The 12,748-nt window shown below is 48.3% G+C and overlaps 3 protein-coding genes across 3 annotated transcripts; all 3 read left to right on the forward strand.

Moving 5' to 3' along the window:
* The first annotated feature begins 5,385 nt into the window (after positions 1-5,385).
* LOC127344273 (uncharacterized) lies at positions 5,386-8,987 on the forward strand. Its single transcript, XM_071828512.1, has 2 exons — positions 5,386-6,621; positions 8,763-8,987. The coding sequence occupies exons 1-2, from the start codon at positions 6,024-6,026 to the stop codon at positions 8,774-8,776; spliced, it is 612 nt and encodes a 203-aa protein (XP_071684613.1). The 5' UTR covers positions 5,386-6,023; the 3' UTR covers positions 8,777-8,987.
* On the forward strand, positions 5,472-5,936 carry LOC139838197 (uncharacterized). Its single transcript, XM_071827571.1, has one exon. The coding sequence runs from the start codon at positions 5,472-5,474 to the stop codon at positions 5,934-5,936; it is 465 nt and encodes a 154-aa protein (XP_071683672.1).
* A 2,566-nt stretch (positions 8,988-11,553) lies between the features above and the next one.
* Positions 11,554-12,561, forward strand: LOC127344275 (uncharacterized). The gene has a single exon (XM_051370513.2). It carries the CDS (start codon positions 11,554-11,556, stop codon positions 12,559-12,561), a length of 1,008 nt encoding a protein of 335 aa, XP_051226473.1.
* Positions 12,562-12,748: the final 187 nt, after the last annotated feature.

Here is a 12,748-nt window from a genome sequence, read left to right on the forward strand (position 1 = left end):
AGAGTTCTCAGATTCAGCCGAAATACCAGCATGTGAAGCTTGTGGTGGTGAAACAAGTTTACTTATCACAGATGGTGAATCAAGAGCAGCAGAGGTACTCAGAGTTGTACCTTTTCTTGTAGTGGATGGTAATATGGTGACTTTAGTATCACGAGGTTTACCCATGATGGATAATTTGTAGCGAACAATATCAATCCAAGTGAACTTCCAAATAAAGCTACGCTCCCCGGCAACGGCGCCAGAAAATAGTCTTGATGACCCACAAGTATAGGGGATCGCAACAGTCTTCGCGGGAAGTAAAACCCAATTTATTGATTCGACACAAGGGGAGACAAAGAATACTTGAAAGCCTTAACAGCGGAGTTGTCAATTCAGCTGCACCTGGAAACAGACTTGCTCGCAAGGGTTTATCAATAGTAACAGTTTTGTAGCAGTTGCAGTAGTGAAATAACAGCAACAGAGTAACAAAGACAGCAGTAGTGATTATAGTAAACAGCAGGCTGTAGGCACATGGATGGATGAACGGGCGTTGCATGGATGAGAGAAACTCATGTAACAATCAAGGCAAGGCATTTGCAGATAATAATAAAACGGTATCCAAGTACTAATCAATCAATAGGCATGAGTTCCATATATAGTCGTACGTGCTCGCAATGAGAAACTTGCACAACATCTTTTGTCCTACCAGCCGGTGGCAGCCGGGCCTCTAGGAAATCTACTGGAAATTAAGGTACTCCTTTTAATAGAGCACCGGAGCAAAGCGTTAACACTCCGTGAACACATGTGATCCTCATATCACCGCCTTCCCCTTCGGTTGTCCCAATTTCTGTCACTTTGGGGCCTCGGGTTCCGGACAACAATACGTGTATACAACTTGCAGGTAAGATCATAAAGCAATGCATATCATCATGAATTGATAACATGTTCAGATCTGAGATCATGGCACTCGGGCCCTAGTGACAAGCATTAAGCATAACAAGTTGCAACAATATCATAAAAGTACCAATTACGGACACTAGGCACTATGCCCTAACAATCTTATGCTATTACATGACCAATCTCATCCAATCCCTACCATCCCCTTCAGCCTACAGCGGGGAAATTACTCACACATGGATGTGGGAAACATGGTTGGTCGATGGAGAGGCGTCGGTGGTGATGATGGCGATGATCTCCTCCTATTCCCCGTCCCGGCGGAGTGCCAGAACGTAGTTTCTGGTCCCGAGATGGAGTTTCGCGATGGTGGCGGCATACTGGATGTCTTCTGGCGATTTCGTCTAACCCCCCGTGCGTTTTTAGGTCGAAGGCGTTAAGTAGTCCAGAGGAGGGCATCGGGGGCCAGCCGAGGCGGCCACACAATAGGGCGGCGCGCCCCCCTCCTGGGCCGCGCCGGCCTAGCGTGTGGGGGCCTCGGGCCTCCACCTGGCTTGCCCTTCTGGCTCCGTAATTCTTCTGGAAAAATAAGACCTTTAGCATAAATTCCGAGGATTTTCCTGAAAGTTGGATTTCTGCACAAAAACGAGACACCAGAGCAGTTCTGCTGAAAACAGCGTTAGTCCGTGTTAGTTGCATCCAAAATACACAAATTAGAGGCAAAACAATAGCAAAAGTGTTCGGGAAAGTAGATACGTTTTGGACTATCAGGCCTCCAAGAGCAGAGGTTTGTAGAACAGCAGCAAGTTTCCCTTAAGTGAATCACCCAAGGTTTATTGAACTCAGGGAGGTAGAGGTCAGAGATATTCATCTCAAGCAATCCTGCAATTAAGATACAAGAAGTCTCTTGTGTCCCCAACACACCTAATACACTTGTCAGATGTATAGGTGCACTAGTTCGGCGAAGAGATATTAAAACGCAGGTGGTATAGATGGTGGTAAACGGTAATTGCGATCTGAAGTAAATATTGCAGGAAGTAAAGATGTAGTAAAACAGTAAATAAGCGATGTTTGCAGTATTTGGAAACAAGGCCTAGGGATCCTACTTTCACTAGTGGACACTCTCAACATTACAATCATAATTGAATATAAATATAAGCACTTCATCATACTACTCTCTTATTGGATAAAGAACTCAAATTCATTGGGCAAGTGTGCAAAAGCACACCTCAAAGGCGTATTCCCAAGTACTAATAAACACCCCACACTGTCACCGTGAGCATTCATAGGAGGTACTAACACACCACAATTCATAAGGGAGTTACACACGGTGCACACACTGTCACCATTACACCGAGGTCACAGTAACTCCAAAGTTCACATAATAAAACACTTGAATAGCATATGACATCTAGATTGCAAAGCCTATGATCACATAGATGAACAAATAAGTGCTACTCTCAAACACTCTCTTGTTGGATAACAAACACCATTCATTGTGTAGGGCTACAAGAGCTCCCTCAAGCCGGAGTAAACAAGCTCCACAACATCCGGAGTTCATATTTAAAGTAACCTCTAGAGTGCATAATAGACAAGAGTAACATCTACATATTCATAAAGCTCACACCATGGGAAAGAGAGATGAACCACATAGCTACCGGTAGAGCCCTCAGCCTCGGGGGAAAACTACTCCCTCCTCATCATGGGAGACAGCAACGGCGATGAAGATGGCGGTGGTGTCGATGGAGATGACTCCGGGGGCAATTCCCCGTCCCGGCGGCGTGCCGGAACAGAGACTTCTGTCCCCCGAAACGGAGTTTCGCGATGGCGGCGGTGCCCCTGGACTCTTTCTGGAGTTTCGTCAATTGTTGTAGGGTTTTCCGTCGTGAGGGAATATATAGGCGAAAGGGCGGAGTCGGGGGAGCCAGGGGGCTCCCTCCCCACATCTGGGCGCGGCCAGGGGGCCACCCGCGCCGCCTTATGGTGTGGGGGCCCTGGGCCTCCTCTCCGTCTCCCCTTCGGTGTTCTGGTCCGTCTCGGTGAAATAAGATGTTTGGCTTTTGTTTCGTCGAATTCCGAGAATATTGCCCGAACAACCTTTCTGGAACCAAAAACAGCAGAAAACAGGAACTGGCACCTCGACATCTTGTTAATAGGTTAGTTCCGGAAAATGCATCAAAACGATATAAAGTATGAATAAAACATGTATGTATTGTCATAAGACTAGCATGGAACATAAGAAATTATAGATACGTTGTAGACGTATCAATTATCCGGCCCGGTGAATCCTTTTCAGCTATCTTTTGACTCGTTTTTCCACACAAGTCACTTATATTCATGTATCTATATAATCCCTGCACCACTTCATCAAACATTAGTGTATCACATACATTGACATCAAACACACAAAACATATTATGAGAGATGTTCTTTCAGTCATGTATGATCGATATTCTTTCAATTTCCCAGCTGTAATTTGTTCAAACAGCATGTTATTTATCTTTATGGAGAGACACCTCTGGTGAACTGTGGACCCCGGTCCTTTCCTTTACACTTATAAATTCATCCACTGCAACCCTGCTTTGTTTACTTACTGCAAGCTCTGTTCTCTTTAATTTCTGCAAACATCTCCTTCCACTCGATGCATTTAATCCTTTGTGTTCAGCAAAATCGGTGAGATTGACAACCTCACTGTAAGTTGGGGCAAAGTATTTTGGTTGTGTTGTGTGCAGGTTCCACGTTGTTGCTGATAACGGTAGTGCGCCCTGCCACAAGTCAGCTAGCAACGCCTTCAGAAGTCACGCCTTTCTCCTACTGGTCGATTAAACCTTGGTTTCTTACTAAGGGAAAACTTGCTGATGTGCTCATCATATCTTCCTCTTGGGGTTCCCCAATGGTGTGCAATCTGCGTTCATCAGTGCACGTGTTTCCCTTCATATCTTTGGCGGTATTCCTACCAAGCACATTCCTCCGCCCATTGTTGACCGAGTGAGGAGTGGAGCTTCTGTTCTTGCCTTCGTCACTTGAATCATCATCATCGATGATTGTTGCATCACCGGTTGCATTGGCCGCCATGGTTACCGCATCCAATTTCCCGCGGGTCTTCCACTTTTCTTCATTCCCTAGCACTTCATATCAATGATGAAAGGTGAATGGCTTGCTAATAATCTTGTTGCCTTTCTTGTTCTTCTTTTCCACATCCCTAAACAATCCTTGAGCCATAGAGTTCTACAAAGCAAGCAAAAGAGAATAGATAAGCTATATGAACTACAACCGTATCCACCACATATGAGCCATATGGTCAACATAGTAGTAGAATTGCTTACACTATCATTCTCATTTGTGCCACTTGGGTTAATGACATCAATGTTGGCTTGGACGCCCACCCATTTTTGGCAATCGGTGTTGATGTCGGACCAACGAGACCGAAGAGAACGCATGGTTCACTCGTTCCCACTTGTGTTGTTGGCATCGGAGTACTCCTTCATCCTCATCCAATATGTGCCTCTTGTTTGATCGGTACCGGTTGTTGGATCCATTCCAATTGTCAACCATGTCTTGCAAAACAACTTGTCCTCCGCTATGGTGTAGTTCGCTGACCGACCGGCATGGCGAGGTTCAATCAACCCTTCTCCTTCCTCATCGATATCCTCATATTCCTCCCATCCATCAACAGTGTCTTCATGCATAAACGAAGATCCAACATTCATTGCATACATGAAAGACTCATCACCGACTCTACATTGCAATGAAATTCATTATTCTTCGGCTCTGTATGCATCTAAACTAAAATTTGGATGAAAAGAAGTGTTTCTTACCTCCCCGACATTTCCTCATACACCATATGTGCGCCGGATGGGTCGCCGGACGGAGGCGCCGGCGGCGGATGGTTCGTCGGTGGAGGCGGTGGCGGAGGTTGCGCGGCGGGTCACGGTCGCCTTCACTTTCTTCGGCGGCGCGATGGAGGCGGCGCCCGCGGACGGGCGTTTGGACGACGGCATCTCCCTCCTCGGCGGCGCCCGTGCCTTGCCGGTGGCCTGCACGGCGGCAGCTGTGTGCAGCGTCGCGCGCGGTGGGACGAAGAGAGCTCGGGCAACGGCAATTGTGTTGCCAGCTTCGGCGCCACCGCAAGGGTTTGGCGCATGGGGCGGCGACACGACGGAGGCGGCGACAGCAGGTGGAATGGAGTACGGAGGCGTCGGTGGGGTGCCGGAGGACCCCGTCCATCACCGGGATTGCGCCGACGGCCGCGCGGAGGCGAGGGATTGGGCGGTGGGGCGACGAGGTGCGAGGAAAGTTTCAGCGCGGGTTTCTTCGCGCTGCGTCGAGCGATGCCGCGCGCTGTAATCGGAGCCTAAAGTTTAACGCTTGGGATAGGGCAAACGGCCCGATAATGTTGGGGCTCGCGCTGTTAAAACGCAGTTTATATAGGGCGGGTCTATATAGCTGGAGATGCTCTTAATCTCATTCGTCTCGTCAGATTTTTGTGTGTGTCCCTCAGAACTCAGAACAAACAGAAGAGCACGTTCGCGGAAAGAGAGAAGCCCCAGATCCTCTCTCCACTCCCCAGTCCCCAATCCAACAGACCGGGGGCCGAAATGAGCCACCGCCGCCGCCGGCCCTCCTCGCCGGCGCCGGTACGGGCGCATCCGCTGGAAGACGACGACCTCCTCCACGAGATCTTGCTCCGCCTCCCGCCGCAGCCGACATATCTCCTGCGCGCGTCCATTGTCTCCAAGCGCTGGCGACGCCTCGCCAAAGATCCCAAGTTCCTCAGTCGCTACCGCATCCACCACCGGAAGCCTCCCCTTCTTGGCCACTTCTCTTATGAAGGAGGAAGATTCTCGTTCAGATCCTGCCTCGACCCGCCCTACCGCATCCCTCCCGAGCGCTTCTCCCTGCCACCCAGCAGCCGCGAGGTATGGCCTTGCCTCGACTGCCGCCATGGACGCATATTCTTCGACGACTACTTGAAGAGTCGGGTCATTGTGTGGGACCCTATCACCAACGACCGCCGCGTCATAGCCCATCCGCCGCAGTTCCGCGACTCCGGGGTTCAGTGAATCAACAGTGGGGCGGTGCTCTGCGCCGCCGGCGACCAGGACCACGTGCATGGCGCCTGCCACTCGAGCCCTTTCAAACTGGCCGGGATGAGCATTTGCCCTCTCGATAATGGAGCCATCATCTTCGCAAGTGTCTACTCTTCGGAGACTGGCATATGGAGCGATCTCGTATCAACAACGCTTCCGTGGTGCAGTATTATAAGATTTTCCAGGAGGAGCACACTTGTTGGTAACACCCTTCACTGGCTGATTGCAATGGATACAATACTTGAGTTTGATTTGGACACACAGATGCTAGCTGTGACCAAGAGACCTCCTGGTGCTCCTCCTCGCTATGAAAATGTTCAGATCATCCAGTCAGAGGATTGTGGTGTTGGTTTTGCTGCATTGTCTGGCTCTCGCTACCAGCCCTACTTGCAAATGTGGGACAGGAAGGTCGATTCTCATGGAGCTGTCACATGGGTGCTGCAGAAGACTCTTGAACTGCAGAAGATTCTTGGATTGGAGTCTAGGATTGACAAGGACAAATCATCTATACTGCACTATCTGGATGATGTTCAGGCAATCTTTTTGCGGGTGCAGTCATCTCTCTACATGGTTGACCTTGAATCAATGCAGTCTAAGGAACTTTCCAAAGGCATCGGCAATTTCATCTATCGTCCTTTCACAAGTTTCTTCACTGAAGGTAACTGCTTGCTCATCTTAACATTGGCGACTTCTAAATCCAATTGTTTTTCATAGGAATAACTAGTGTTCTTCTGAAGTGTGAACTACAAACTTAACATTTTTTTTATTAATTTATAGCCTTGCTGTCTTTTCTGTTTATATGCTATCATTGAACTGTGGGTGCCTATGTTACTACCATGGTAGTGTATTATTGTTCATCTGCACACAATTAAGTAAACATCTTTTCAGCACGAGCCACAACAAGCGAACTTCAAAGTATACTTGAATTGGAGACCATTACAATTGAGCAATTTAGTTGACACAATTTTTAGGGAGTAATACAGTTCTATAACAGCTATCGTACCTTATGAAATAAATAGCACTACTCTATTTCTATCTTTTTGTTGAGGAGTTGTCCTGCAAGTGCTTGAATGGGGAGGGCTTTGAACTGGTTGTATGTGATAGAAAATAGATGGCTGATTGCATGCCTTCAGATGTGTGGTAGCCACTTTTCTTTTCTCACATTCAGTTGTTCAGTCCAGAATGCTCACTGATTTTTCCACTTGTTATGATTGTTGTGGTCTTGGAAGGTGGTTGGCATATTTGTCAGATACTGAAAGGAGTATTAGTGTGCGGCAGTAAATAGTAGCTTAGGTGATCGAACAACATTTCTGTTGTTAGCCATTTCTATGAAATTTCTGTCTCTAGCTGGACCCCACTGTTTCTCTACTTGTATCTAATATACTGTAGGGTTATATCGGATTATGTACGAAATAAACCAGTACATTAATATAATATGAGATCATTGATTTGTGTACTAGCTGATGTCACATCGTAGAACTAGCATTTACATATAAATAGATTAAATACGCACATACAACAAAATTTTATCGGTGCCATCTTCTTGTACATCATACATTTACACCAATTGTACCATGAGCTGTGTTAAATTTGAAGTAGACAACAGACACACTAAGAACTTATGTTTAAGCATCTGGTGTGTCAAATTGGCAACTTGACTGCAGGCTGAAGGTTATATGATTGGCCACCGGGAAGTAGCATCTGGTGTGTCTACGGAACTACCCCTGTAGTTACGATTGACCATCTTTGTACAACTAAAATACATTATATTTTCAGCATGAGTCACATAACAAGTGAAAATTGACAACAAACAATCTTTAAAGTAGAGTTGAACTGGAGCATCTTATATGTCAAACAGGAACTTTATTGGCACATTTGAGGGAAGAAATATAGTTGTGTTTATTCCGTTAATAATTGTTTCTGTAAGATAGTGGTTATCTGTGGTTATCTTGCTATTAATCACACTGACATATATTTTTCACTACTTCATCTTTTGTTGAAGAGTTTGTCTTGCATATGACTTCATGCCTTAAAATGTACACTTGCCTCTTTATCTCTTGTTCATTCCAATGTGGTTCTGAATTTTCATGTGTTACCTATGTTGTGGTCTTAATAAGCGGTCCACATATTTGTTAGATGCTGAGTCAAGAATCAAGTGAGCTCAAGGGACATAGAATAATATTTGTGTTGATAGCTTTTTTACACTATTTTTGTTGTTAGCGGGACACCACAATATATATGCCTTATTGTACTTGACGTGCTGGTTTTCGTAGGTTCATATTGGACTGTTTTAAGAGATAAACTAGTAATACTATAATAAGAGACCAATTGATTTCTGCTCCTTTCATGCCTTTCTTGTTTGTCAAGTAGCATTTACATTTGAATTATACAGTATCGTTTTTCTACGGTAGTGTCTCTGGAAATCGCTACATTGTGTCTACATATTGCTACATTACTTGTCTTATAGCATGAGCTACCTTCAAGCTTTAAATCCACAATAGAGACACTGAAAACTTAGGTTAAAGCATCTGATATCTCAAGTCTGTAACTTGACTGGCACATTGAGGCTTGAAACTAGTTACATTTTTTCATATAAAAATGTTGACGTTGTTTCAAGATGATTTTGTGTTTCAGGTAGATTGAGTGTTTTCGGACTTACCTCATTTCACGCTCATTTTCACTTTCTTATTATGTTTTTTTTATAGTAGTGCTGTAATGATCTGGCTTAAAATATTCACAAGTTCAATGAGTGTGAAGCTAATGCAGCTGATTTAACTAATGATACTGGTTTGTGCACAGGTATCTTACAATAGTCTGAAGCAGAAATAGCTTTACTTTTGTACTTCAACCTGGAATGCTGGCCCTTGGAGTATGGCATGACCATCTATTTTTGTTGTGAACTGAAGACATGACTTGTAGAAACTATCTAATGTGCACACTCTGGTGTTATTTTCAGCTATCTAATATGTAGTGAACTCTGAAATACTTGGATCAGTTCGTCAGTGTTGAGCATTAGCTTTTTAATCGATTGTAATCTGCTCCAGTTTGATGGTTTAGGTTGTCCACCGCAAATATTGCTCGCCCAATGCCCATATTCATCTGCATGAACAGCCTGAGCCAACTCTTCAGTTTCAGAGTGGAGGGCTTCGGTTGCATGTTTAACCGTCCCGGTGGCCGCAAAAACTGCATCTCCATCCTTGTCTTGGTGGATAACCCCTCAATCTCCCTTTCTCGTTGTGTACATCCATGAGCGCGCAGTCCAGGTTATCAAATTTTCTGTGTGTGGTAATTAACTGAGGATGTTTCAGTTCAGTGGTCATCTTCGGCTTTGCTATGAAAAATACTCTTCACCAGGTCCTTCACAGCCAGGCTGCTCTCATCATGATTCTCCTTGTACCTTCGTGGAAGAGCAACAGCCAGCAAAGGTCGTTTAGATTGTGAAGAGAGGACCTGGTGGAACAAATCAACTGGAGACGACGAGCAGACCAAGAAATGACACTTGAATTGCACATCCTCCAAGGCTCCAACTGAACTACACGCCAAGACTGCTTCAGTTTTTACCACTTTTGGAACAAATGACATGATATCAACGTGCACCTTGTAGGAGGATTTGATGGTGGATAGTCTATCCATGTCATAGTGCCAGGCCAGACCACTTTGCTCGTAGATGGGAATGCTCGAAATGAGTGGAAGAAGTGAAGAACCAGCTAGAGTAGAAAAAGGTTCACACAATGACACAATTCCTTCGTGCAGGTAGGGGGCTTTTAGTTAAGTTATCTGCCTATCATGAACCTTAACACCAACTTATCAAAACCAGAAAGATGTCTTCATCATATTACATATTTATTTCTTCCCTGCCCCGTCGTCGCCTCCTAGGGGCGGCTCAGGGGAACCCTAGCCCACCACGCCGCCATACCTCCTGGCCACACCGGCCGCATGCCTGCTGGGGGAAAACCGCCGGGTGAAGCCCACACGACGGACGGTGGGCCTTTCGTCTCGCACGCGTAGCGTCCCTGACGACACGAGATATAGGTGGGGGAGGCTCGGTGTCAAGATTTGCAGTTGGCGCATCTTAACGGCTGTCTTCGACGCCCTGCTTGCGGTTGTCTTTGGCACCAACAAGGTCTTCTTGCTCGGTGCGTCGGGGGGGCGGGGGGGGGGGGGGGGAGGGGGTGGCAGCCCCTCCTGCTCTCTACCATGGGCTGCAGGCTGACCGGTGTGGTTCATCGGGTTGCTGCAGCTTGGGGCGCCAAATCTCGTCGGCGCCTTGGTCTAGCCCGCTGGCTTTCGTCGGAGATGAGGAAGGTGGCTCCTGCGCGTTGTTGACGTTGTCGTCGCGTTCGGAGGTGTTTGTACCTGTGGGGTTGCAGGTCGCCGACGCCATTGGTCTTCTCCGCCTCAGTCCGATTTGCGTGGGGTTGAGGGGTCTGGGTTTCTCCGAGCCAAATCCTAACGACACGTTGTCCGTGGATGCCGCTTTCCTCCTTGAGGGGTCGTCGTGGAGCTCCCTGTTCCCCTCAACCCCGGGTCACCTTGTGCGGTGCAGGGGTGGACGATAGCGACATCCCCTCAGGAGGAGTCATTTTTGGAGATCGTTATTCCCTTTGTGGTTCCTCGGGGATGGGCTTGCACAACATGGCGGTTCACAGTTGGCCGGCGATGCGAGAGTTCCGTGTGGTGGCTTGTGTGGCAACGATGACGTTGAAGAGCGATGGTTTGGTCACGGCAAGACCTTGTTAGTCGGCCCTGCTCCGGCATATCCGAGTTTTTTTTCATGTTGGTCTTCCCTTGCTGTGGGCGGTGCCTCCTCTCCGGAACTTAGACCCCTGAACCCCACGCACTCGGGTGAAGTTCTTCTTTCGCGCGGTCTTGCGCATCTCCTCTCTGGAACTCGTCATCGGGGTCAGAGTTGCATGTCCCTTCACGAGGAACCACCTGTTTAGCATAGGTCGTCCTGAGCTTCACAGTGCCGATGGCAATGTCTTATTTGTTGGTCGTTTCTTCGGGGAAGTCCGAGTCGTTGTTGCAGAGTTATGACGATGACGCTAGTGGTTGTGTGTGCCCTCGCATCGGCCGTGCTCGACGATGGTCGACGAGGGCGTTTGTACCAGTTTTGACTGGTTTTCTATTAATAAACTGGCCACCTATTCTTCTCTATTAATGAAAATGACAAATCTTGCCTCGTTTAAAAAAAGTAGAAGGATGTCTTCTATTTTACCAAAGGCATTGAAATTATGATGCAGATATCACCATTAGAGGCTAGACTAGGCATGCTATTCCAAGTCTAATGGCTGAGTTTGATGTTTGTTTCCAACCAGCCAGGCATAGCGTAGCCTCAATGCGAATTAGGATTCAATAATCTCATTCGTCTCGTCAGATTTTGTGTGTGTCAGAATTCAGAACAAACCATACATTTTTAAACAAACACAAGAGCACGTTCAAAGAAACTCAGAACAAACCATACTGTACTTGTTCTTGTTCGTTCGACAAAACAAAGGAGAGAGTGACCTTTGCCTCTCGCGGAAAGAGAGAGAGAAACCCCAAATCCCCCCTCCACTCCACTCCCCAATCCAATAGACCGGGGGGCGAAATGAGCCACCGCCGCCGCCGGCCCTCCTCGCCGCCGCAGGTACCGGCACATCCGCTGGAAGACGACGACCTCCTACACGAAATCTTGCTCCGCCTCCCGCCGCAGCCGCCCTACCTCCTGCGCGCGTCCACCGTCTCCAAGCGCTGGCGACGCCTCGCCACCGACCCCAAGTTCCTCCGCCGCTTCTGCGTCCACCACGGGAAGCCTCCCCTCCTCGGCGACTTCTCGTACGAGGTAGGATCATTCTCCTTCAGATCCACCCTCGACCCGCCCTACCGCATCCCTCCCCGCCGCCTCTCCCTGCGGTCGGACGGCAGCGAGGGATGGGCGTGCCTCGACTGCCGCCACGGACGCATACTCTTCGACGACTGTAGGCGGAGACGGCTCATCGTGTGGGACCCCATCACCGACGGCCGCTGCGTCCTAGCCTACCCGCAGCAGTTCCGCGACTCCGGGATTGTGCAAATCCACAGCGGGGCGGTGCTCTGCGCCGCCGGCGACCAGGGCCACGTGCATGGCGCCTGCCACTCGAGCCCTTTCAAACTGGTCGGGCTGAGCGCTTGCCACCACAATGATGTAGCCAGCATCTTCGGAAGTGTCTACTCTTCCGACACTGGCGTGTGGAGTGATCTCGTCTCAACAACGCTTCCACGGAAGGGCATAAATCTTTTGAGTCACAGCGCACTTGTTGGTAACACCCTTCACTGGCTGATCACCACAGATAGCATACTGGAGTTTGATTTGGTCGCACAGAGGTTAGCTGTGACCAAGAGGCCTCTTGGTGCTCCTCCTCGCCATGACAATGTTCAGATCACCCGGTCAGAGGATGGCGGTGTTGGCTTCGCTGCTTTGTCCGGCTCTTGCTCCGGCTGGGGCTGGGCCTGCGCCAGGGTGAGCGCTTTCTTGATGGAGACGGCGTGGGCCAGCCTGGTGTTGATCATCCAGCAGCCGCTTCCCCAACCAGGAAAAGAGGCGCACCCTCCGTGGGGTCAAGGCCGCGCGCATTGAATGCAGAATCGACAGCCTGGCTCGGTCATGCACGCATTGCTGCATGACGCACTCCCTCCGTCTTTTAATCAGCCAGCCTGGCCTCCTCGCGTGCGTGTTCTAAGCAAGCAAGCACCCCCCTATTATGTGGAGGGATCTTTTTTTTTTCCTCACTCTCTCTCTCTCTACTATTTCCTGCAGCTATTCA

The sequence above is a fragment of the Lolium perenne genome, chromosome 3 (genome assembly GCF_019359855.2).
Source record: "Lolium perenne isolate Kyuss_39 chromosome 3, Kyuss_2.0, whole genome shotgun sequence".
Taxonomy (NCBI): Eukaryota; Viridiplantae; Streptophyta; class Magnoliopsida; order Poales; family Poaceae; genus Lolium; species Lolium perenne.

Excerpts from the sequence above, each read along its gene's own strand:
- LOC127344275 (XM_051370513.2), top strand. The coding sequence starts at position 11,554 with ATGAGCCACCGCCGCCGCCGGCCCTCCTCGCCGCCGCAGGTACCGGCA.
- LOC139838197 (XM_071827571.1), top strand. The coding sequence starts at position 5,472 with ATGAGCCACCGCCGCCGCCGGCCCTCCTCGCCGGCGCCGGTACGGGCG.
- LOC127344273 (XM_071828512.1), top strand. The coding sequence starts at position 6,024 with ATGAGCATTTGCCCTCTCGATAATGGAGCCATCATCTTCGCAAGTGTC.